This window comes from Heliconius melpomene, chromosome 14 (genome assembly GCF_056956725.1).
Source record: "Heliconius melpomene rosina isolate 202511_hmr_F chromosome 14, ASM5695672v1, whole genome shotgun sequence".
Taxonomy (NCBI): domain Eukaryota; kingdom Metazoa; phylum Arthropoda; class Insecta; order Lepidoptera; family Nymphalidae; genus Heliconius; species Heliconius melpomene.
This window is the reverse complement of record NC_140402.1, coordinates 4,580,543-4,591,011: the sequence shown is the minus strand read 5'-3', so window position 1 is coordinate 4,591,011 and position 10,469 is coordinate 4,580,543. Positions and strand designations below refer to the sequence as shown.

Genomic DNA, 10,469 nt, shown 5'->3' with positions numbered 1-10,469 from the left:
CGTTCGACTTTATCCGATTTCTAAAAAATATATTTTCTATTTAAAAATGTTATGGTTTCATCTTATGAAACATACGCTTTATTAAATTAGTCTTTTTGCTCGACTCACAGCTGTAAATAAATATGACCACCCATAAAAAAATTAAAACAAATTAAGGAGGGAAAAACACTATACCTACGCAGATATTAAAATAATAATGGTGGATTTATAAATATACTTAATATTTTTCTTTATAAAACACTGACATGTTAATATTTTTATGTATATTAGTACATTAAGGGCAATAGACGATGCTAGCTCGCTCTACATTCGTAGGTAGAGTAGGTATGTAGCCACGGTCAGGCTTAAAAGACATTTAGAAAAGTTTAAACCTCAAAATGTGTATTACAGATAAAATAAATGTTTGTATAATAAAGCTGTATTTTAATCGTAAGTAATTATTTATTTTAGTATTTTATAGCGAGTGACTGTTACGATTGTTATACAATATTCTAAAGATAAACTCAATCGTCTCTTTTTTGCACTTTGTTAAAGGTATTAAATAAGTATTTTTTTTAGTGTGTCCTAGTAGATGTTAAATAAATTTGAGACTAAAAAGTTGAAAAAAAAAACTTTTAAATTTGGTTTTGATTTTCGCTTTAATAAATAAATCTCAATAACTTACATTCATATTAAAAGTAAAACGAAGTTAAATATAATTAAGAAAATATATGCAATATATAACAAATCTGTTTTATAAATATTAGTCTATGCATGTCAAGATATATTTAAAAAAAATCAACAGTATTATAAATATTTTGTCTGCTTTAACGTTAAATCATTTTAGCACGTTCCATCTGGATAACTTATCGTAATGTAGAAAAACAACGATTTATTTTATTTTGTATAGCACGATAAGTGTTTACACAAAGAATTTTTTTCCAGCTTTACGCTTTTTTAAGACACTCTGCTCCCCACTTTACGCCGAATTCTGAAAGCATCGCGTGTTGAGTTGCGGAACCTAACGCCTTTGCTTTGACACCAGATCGAAGAAATAAAAAAAATATTATTTAATTTCCTCGAGTGTGAATCGAACGTACAACCTATCGCGACTGCGCTACAACTGGCCTCAAATAAAAAATGTGAATGATTTTTTCTCATTATTATAAAAATGATTAATAAACTTATTCTTAGTGCATGCAATCAGCAAGTGGGCGCGTGAATCAAAGCTACTCGCCCACCATCGCCTTGTAAAGGCAACAAAAACCGGGCCTTGCGCAACCTACGACTGTAACCCAGAGGTTTTCATTATATTATATACCCTATAGATTATACATTTATTGTTTAATAATCAATAATTTCAACTTACATCTACTTAAATGGTCATATTTATTTATCTGATGTTAAATACATTACCTAACTTTCGGTTACCTACCTACGCAAGTCATTGATAAATCGGAAATTTAAGGTTGAGTTGCATTTATGAGCTTAATGCATAATATGAACTTTCACTTTCAATTTGTAAAGGCTTGAGACAATGTTTATTTTTAATATTGAAGATATTTTAGTTATAAAATCTTTTTATAAGATAAGTATGGTTCAAGATTCTACTAGTTATATATAGTATACTCATTAAAATGTTAGTAATACTGTTGTAGACAAACTATATGTTTCTAGTTTTCTAACTAGTGTATAACCAGTTAGTAACTATTTCTGTTCTTATAGCAATTTACGTAGGAAGTTTTAATTTGCGCTACAATTTCTGTATTTATTTCGATAGTAAAATATATATTGGAAATGTGTATATTTAAAGAAATTTATAATGAACATATAGGTACAACATTTTGTAATATTTGTTGAATATCTTAAAAACAATTAAAAAGGTGTATGTATTTAATTAGTAAATAAGTAAAGCTTTAAGGTAAACTCTACATCATTTTTGTATTTCATATATTTGAGTACAGTTTATTGAAAATATTTCATTACATACATAGATAAAATTACTTTAGCCAATGTTTTTATAGCTGCAATCTTTATGGAGACGAAATATTACGTTCTCTTCTCTATCGACTCGCCTACTGCCAACATCTTCATCTTCACCTGTTCTAAATAATTTTTCTCAATAACTCCATTATATTATTAAGTAATATTTATAATATTTATTGCTAAAAAACGACAGTCAGGAGATATTTAAATATACTTAAGCTTAACTAAAACCATCGATAATATTACGCAAGACGTCAAAAGGGAGACTAAATAAAAGTAGGTCGATACGAGTAAAACAACTTGTGTCATAGTCGCACTGGATTTAATCGACGCCACCAAAGGCTTATGTAAATGCACCTCACACGTACGAGCACAATGTCACTTTAAAAGGATTACATTTCTTGCATCCATGTTTTTATATAATATATTTTTTATCTTCTTGAATCTTTTCCACTTTTGTGGATTCGATCCCCCCCACTCGAGGAAGTGAAATATTTATTTACGCAATGCCTCCAGAATTCGGCAGAAAGTGAGGAACGGAGTGTTTTAACACTAGGTTCCCTTTGCCTGCTGTGTGCGGGATACAGCGTGAAGCTGATTTTAATCTTTTCCATTTACATAGTAGATAAATAGTCTAGATAAAACCTATATATATCGTAGATAAGGCTTAGAAAAAGCCTAGATAAAGAATATAGAGCCTGCGTTCTCAACAAAAAAAAGTTAATATATGTATTGTGTGTGATGGAAATTGAATCTGCGACTATCGCATGCCTTTGACGATGTTATAATATTGTAAAAAAACATTTTTAAATGTTCTAACAATCTTTTTATTATTTCTCGTAAAAAAGTTGCCCTTGAGATAATACAACAATACTCGTAAATAATTACTATTTTAAATTACTTATGCGTGGAATATTGTATCTAAAAATGTAAAGTAACATTTAGTTTGTAAATTTAATTCTTAGTTAATATATTTCATGCTTTATTTACATTATTTTCTAGTATTTTTACATATGTTAGATACATTTTCCTTCTACACCGTATAAGCTTACACGAATACTCTGAAGAGTGAGTATGTCATGGTTTTCTTGTGGTTTTTAGCATTCTCAATAAAACTAAAAGGTTGTTTATATGAATAAACTATGTTTTAAATTATATAGAGCGAATTAATATAATATTAAGAATGACGTATGTACATTGAATTATATTTAAAACTGATATCATAAGTTCTAATAATTATTAAATATTTGTGAAATAATCTTAAGTAATTTGGACCTAGAAAAACAATAATGAAAATAAACATGACATAACTAACTATCATTAAGAAAATAACGATTTGTTAATGTTAAAACATTAGTAATAATTTTAAAATGTGTTTCCAAGAAACGTATTAAGCTGGCCATATTCATTAAGTAGCATTCGGTATACCATTTTTGGTGTGAGTCCAACAGTGAGATGTAAGCGCTTACGTGTCGCGAAGGTTGGTGGGCAACGCCAGCTTGCATCAAGGTGTGAGGGGGGACCGGCGCACGCGCAGACTCCGCGAGCCAGTCGCAGCCAGCGCGCGCGCACGCAGCGATACACGACACGAACGACTCTCGCGAATTTATTTTTATATCTTATATTGTTACATGGCAAACGTTTGACTTTTTAATATGTGATATAGTTATTTTTTTAAAATTACGTGTAAGGCTATTTAATCTTTAATTTAAGAATCTCCTATTTAATTTTTATCGCATAAGTAAATTAGTGGGACCAAAATGACTATTAAAAATAAAAAGACTAAACAATCGTCCGAAGTGACTACGTCTAAGAGTGCGTCTAGCAGTAGTGTTCAGAAGAGCAGCACTTCGACGTCCGTGCAGAAGAGCAGCAGCAATGTACAGAAGGTCAGCTCGTCTGGTAAGAAGGTCCGCTACATTGACGTAAAGGTCGAGGAAGATGACCCCCTTATGATTACCGATATATCTGATCACGCTTCAACAAGTGGCTCTATTATATCAGAACACTATAATAGCCATCCTCACTACATAATAACCGAGGCTCCTTCCGTCTCCGACTTGTCACATACAAGATCTCATGAGCATCAAGTAAGCGATATGGCCCAGGCGAATACCGGTGAGTTTGTATCTAGCTCTGTTCTCCAAGAATCCTCCACATCTCATCAACAAAGTTCTAAAAGTGAAACTTACCAGTCGTCTTCAACGTCCATCCAACATTCCGACTCGACTCACAGTCAAACATTTGATAGGACTGTGGATTCTTCTAATAGTAACCAGACACTCAACACCGCATTTATTGACAGTTCGGCAAACAACTCCGGTAATAACAGATTTTTGACAAGATCACAGGGGGCAAATGCTACCGATTCTTTCATTCAGTCCGAACGCCAAAGCTTGGTAAACTCACAAGCTACGCAACGCCACCATCAACAAAAATACAGTTCGTCGACTGATAAAATTACAAATCAGGGATTTACATCGAATATTTCTGGCACTACGAAAAATGTTAATGTTCGCGAGAATGATCGGAGAAATATTTCTGATTCTTCTAAAAGAATTCAAACTGTAGATTCAGATCGCACTGATATTTATAGTGGCGAAGGAAACCTTGATAAGAATATTGCATCAAAAGAATACACTAGCTCCTCACACTCCAGTGAGCAGAAAAGTAGCAGTGTAGCGAAGTCTACATCTTCTTCCTACGTTGTGGAAATCATTGATGGAAAAGAACGTATTGTTGATAGTTCTAGCAGAGAATGGGGCGATGCCCAAGAGCATTCAAGTAAAGAAAATTATTCAAGTATTAGTGGAACTGGCATTAAACCAGAGTCTGCTTATAGTGTTCAAAACTATGACATGGCATCAAAATATGACACAGGGAAGGATGGTAAAAAACCAATCAGTGAAATGACGGTGAAAGAAAATTCTAAATTTATTAAGGATGGAAAACATGTTACAAGCCATGATAGTGTAATTTCACATAAAGACAATGCAATTCAACAACATCAGAGTACAAGACAAGAACAGATTACAGATAAAGATCATTCACAAACTGACGATCGCTTTGAATCTACTTCTTCCCATTATATAAACAATGAACAAACTAATAAAAACATTATTAAGAGTAATACAACAGAAAGTAACAGAGTTAGCAATGAGACAATAAGAAGACGTAATGAAACAGATTCTTCAAACTTTTATGGTTATGATTCTACTATTAATAATCAACTACGCAAAGTAGGTGATATTTTACAAGTTCAGGACATTGAAAATCTTGATTACTCTACAAAAATCCTGAAAAGCAATACAAGCAGTGCCCAACAAGAATCAACATCTTCTTATGTATTAGAAGTCGTAGACGGTAAGCAAAGAGTAGTAGATAGTTCACATAGAGAATGGGGAGATAGTAAAGAGCGTTCTACTTACGAGAAGAGTCATAAAATAGGTGGAACTGGAATTAAGCCAGAACATGAATATTCTCGTCATATTTTGGATAAGGAGTCGTATTATGATACCGGAAAAGACGGAGTACCCAAAAGTGGAACATACGTTACGGAGGAGTCTGCTTTATACAAAAATGGGAAAGAAATTGCATCAACAAGTAACACATATGGTGGAGACTTCCAAAAGAAGCCAGCCATCACAGAACACGTACCCGGACATGGAGATGACACAATAAGAAAGGATGTCACTATTAGTGACAAAAACATTTATACTGATACACGTGAGACAACAAGTGATACTAAATCTCATGTTCAAGATTCTAAATATACTTCACATACAACAGATTTCATTTCGAAAGAAAAAGAAAATTTAACTAAAGAAACAACTTCAAAATCTACTTCCCAGACCAAGGACAATTTGACAACTTATGAAAGAAGCACTGGAACCTGGAATGGGAAATTTATTTATGAAACTGACGATGGTAAGCCTAAACGTCCTAAGGAAATGTCTCCATTTGGCAAACCTGAACAGCCTAGGCATCATCTAAAGAGACAAGATACTGAGGATAATATAATATTATCTTCAAGAGATATAAAAGATTTTACATCTATCAGTGATTTACGAAAAATCATTGAACGCTCTCAGTTTAATAAAGATGTCACTGTCAGTAATAAAAATATAGTAATAAAAAGAAATATCGACGACAGTGTATTGAAGGAAATAATCGACACTGTAAAAAAGTATCCTTTCAAGCGCATAGATAAAGTTACTTTTGGTACTAAAATTAACGAAGACGTAAAAGACTTATACGAAGGCGTTGATACAGAGCAAACGACAATTATAAATACAACCACAGGAGAAAAAATAAAAAAATCATTTGAAGTGGACAAGACGAGGAGTCAAATTGAGGTGACAAGATACATAACTGAAAATGGCATCACTAGGAAAGAAACTACTTATGAAGATGCAAAAGAAGACGAAAAGATAAAAACAGACGTTTTTGTCGACAATAGTTCGTTAGACATCAAAAACTTGGTAAGTTAGTTTATATGTGTATACATAAATAATTGAGTTTGTTATACTTATTTAGAATATAATAAATTATTGTATATTGCTTTAATTTTAGAAGGATGTCCGCACAACGAAAGATATACGCGAATACGACGTGGTTGACCGAGCAATTACCGACACCACAAGAGAGGACACCGTCGTCAGCACCATCTACGACGAAACCATCATAGATGACAGAAAAACTGTGCGAGACGACAGGACCGTTGTAGAAGAGAAAATTTATGTAGACGAGACGAGGCCAAGGCAGGGTGGACCCAAGAAACCGGAGAAGATCGTGGATAAGGAGCAGTGCATATGTGAAATATGTACTTGTGGGTGAGTTGTATTACATATTAATAACTATGAATCATTTTTTTATTCGAATAGATTTATTTTCAAGGTCAAATGTTCATATACTTTGTATCGACTGCCTCAGTTGTCGGTGTTTTTACTTATTTTCCATAATAGATGAGTTCGATAAGATATTTTAACCGATTATATAAATAATAGCAGTAAATGGGTGTAAGTTTCAAATGAAAGTTGAAAGGCATTCTAAGATTATCTAACACAATGTCTCGTCACGTGCTTTTAAATCGTTGAGAGCACTCTAAATATACTTAAACTTAAGTGCCAGTGCTTATCTTCGAAATTTAAGCTACCACTGACAATGTAAATTATATTTAAATTTCATTAGACGAACTTAACTAAAGAATGCGCGAATTTTTTAATGATTATTACATAAATTTATAAACAAACACTAACTAACTGTAATATTTGAACCTAGAACCATCAAATACATTATCCACTACTGCGCCACGACGGTGTTTATTTTATTATTTACATATTTTGGATTAGTGCCTAATTTAACATGTACATTCCGCTTTCGTTTGTTTGACCTTCAATTGTTTAACATAATTAATTTTGACAAATCCACCATTCACAACGCCATATACTGTGTTTCTATGACGTAGGTAATATGTAATTCTACAAATAAAATTTTATAGTCTGTCGAAGCCTTATTTTGACAATAATGTGAGTCATATAGCGTTGGTAGAGTTCTTGTATTTTATTTAAGCTTATGTTTTTTGTTTCCAACCAAAACTCATTTGTCGAAAACTCGTTTAGATTATATTATCGGGTGTTTTAAAACAATGTATAATATTCTAAAGAAATGGGGTCTCTCTAAAGATAAACGAAACGAAAGTAGGCATTCCTTTTATTGGTCGTAAGCAAATAGAGCTACTATCATCACCGTTTAACATTTTCGTGTTCTTTTAGATTTTGTACATCATATACTATCATACTTCGTACTAATATTATAAATGTGAGTGTAAGTTTGTTTGTTACACTTTCCCGCTAAAACTACTAAACCGATTATTATGAAACTTTGTAACCATATTCGTAGAGATATTAGAAATGACATAGAACAGTTTTTATTAAAAAAAATTGGCTCTAATATAAAAATAATAAAAGTAAGTTTCAGAGAGCGAAACTACATTTGATAGAGATTTAAATGTGTTTAAATATAAAAATAAATATTAATATAATATTATTTTTATTATTCAACATATTTCAAGAGAATATAAAAAAATCGTAAACATGTTAATATAAATTACATAAAAAAAAATATTAGTAAATAGTTATCATAGTTGTTATCTGACTATTATATAATGCTTAATCAACAACAAACAGTCATTATAATAAATAATTGATTTTTGCCAATAATATGTTATACTATATATTAGTCAATTAACATATATTATTGAATCGATTATAAACATTTTGCTATCGTGATAAAATGAGTTATACTTTTGATAAATAATGTTTTAGCTAATTTGTAAATTCAGATTGTTATACGGCGTTGAATTCTGCCACCCAATACGCGACGTCTCCAGAATTCGACAGAAAGTGGGGAACGGAGTGTCTTAACACAAGGTTCCCTCTGCCTACCCTGCTGTGTGTGTTTATATTCTATTCTGTATTTAGTGAATAGACAAAAGCTACATTTTCGTTTATAGTACACAAAGATTAATGCTTTATTTAAATAAGAACTCCTTTGAAATATTTCCATTAATTATTAATAAGTTAATACTCTAGTTTTGATAATTCAAATTTAATACACAATTTAAATACGTAGGGAGATGACGCCCACACGGTTTTACTATTAACAATATATTACGTACATACATTCTCCTTCTTATATGTACTATGAGCCTATTAGCCCAAGATCCCAAAGCTGCAAAATATAATTTCAGCTTTGCTAAAATGACGTAGGTCTGGGGGCCCTGGGATCTCGGTCTATATGACCATTTACTAGTTTAACGTAATCGCCAATAGGTTACAGACTGCAATGACATCATTGAAATTGTGAAATTAGTTATGATAGGTAAATTACTTTGGTGACACTATTCTAACTACAATAGAAACTCGATTAACCGGACTAATTGTTATCGTTAGTCATTCGGATAATCGAAAATCCGGATAATCGAATGTATATAGAAAAGCTGGTTTTGTTGTGGTTGGTTGTGTGTGTGGTTTGTGTGTGGCTGAGGGTCGGGTAATCGTGTTTCTACTCTATAATATTTATTATTTGTTTTACGTTTGCGTTTGTGTATTGTTCTCAACAGTATTTTAGAATGTATATAATATTTTTTTCATATGTTTTATTATAGGTTTTATATATGAAATACGTTTATTTAAATAATTTTAAAATCATAGTGAAAGCAGTTTGATCACTTCATTTACAATGATGTTAATAAATTTTATATTCTATTTTCTAATTTATTATGAGTAAGAATGTGCTAGTTGTCTAGATATATATTTATATACAGTATTAGGGCTCGTATTAAATCGGCATCTCAAGATCGATCCCAAACTTGAGAGCAGTTTATAAATATGGTCGTAGGACACTTGTTCTGGGGCCATATAACGAATATAAATTAGAAACTTTAACGTTTAATGTTCTTTGAGATGTTAAATTACCATTAAAGTCTATACGCATTTCTTATCTAATGTCAAATTCCCTTTTATGGATATGTATGTATGAGTCGCTAAATTAACTTAAGTCTAGGTTTGTAATAATTTACATTTATATAAACTTTTTGGTCTCATATTTAAAGACGATAAAATTTAATTAAAGTATTTACAATGACATAGATAGGTATATTATCTGGGAAAGAAGTCTGCAATGTTCTCGTTATCTAAATCTGGCCAACAAGTTGTGAGAATCAAAAGAAATCGCGGAACTAGTTTCCCGTAGATACAGTCATGAGAAAGCTTTGACAGTATTTATTTTTATTCGTGGTTAGATTCTCACTCGAGGAAATTAAATATTTAATATTTTAATTTCCTCGCTCTAGTGTCGAGGCAAATCGCGGCGTTGAGTTACGCCACTCACCACGCAATGGATACAATTCAACGGAAAGTGTAATGAAACAAAAAATATTAATATCTTTGTAGAATAGTTTCCAATTAAATAATTTATATATAAAGAAGTATTCTTGGAAGGATTTTAAAAGAGTTTGTAATTTTCATCGTCATTTTATTTACCGAATCATTCCACACGCTATCGTTGTACAGCTGAGAGGTATTCGTGCACGCGATTTTATTAAACATTCTTTTTAAAGGAACGTATTTATTTAAAATAAAATATAGCCATTTTCCCAGTTTGATCAAACAAAGAGACAATTTGGTTCCATTACCCAACATGCAATATCTTTATTTCGAATGGACAGATTAATTCATCTATCCATGAAGTACACAGGGGCACAAAGCTGTGAAGCTGAAGTTGTGTCTCGAAAAATTCGATGGAAAGCGAGAAACAGAGTGTTCAAACACTAGGTTCCCTCTGCCTATCTTGCTGTGTGCGGAAGCTGAACCTGACGGATTAGTCATTAGGTTATTTCTGTTTTAAAATGCATATACCTACTTATGACACAATTTAAAATTTGTAAACACTACCTGCCTATTCAAACTTTTTTGTGGTGTTTGACCACCATGACGTTCCAA

General features: G+C 31.8%; 1 protein-coding gene across 1 annotated transcript in view; it reads left to right on the top strand.

The window, feature by feature from the left end:
• The first annotated feature begins 3,519 nt into the window (after positions 1 to 3,519).
• Sdb (SAXO downstream of blistered) overlaps positions 3,520 to 10,469 on the top strand; it is a 31,971-nt gene continuing 25,021 nt past the window's right edge. Inside the window, exons 1-2 of the mRNA XM_085197022.1 lie at positions 3,520 to 6,446; positions 6,538 to 6,797. Of these exons, the coding sequence (XP_085053148.1) occupies positions 3,726 to 6,446; positions 6,538 to 6,797 (2,981 nt within the window). The 5' untranslated portion in view covers positions 3,520 to 3,725. The remainder of the gene's footprint in view (positions 6,447 to 6,537; positions 6,798 to 10,469) is intronic.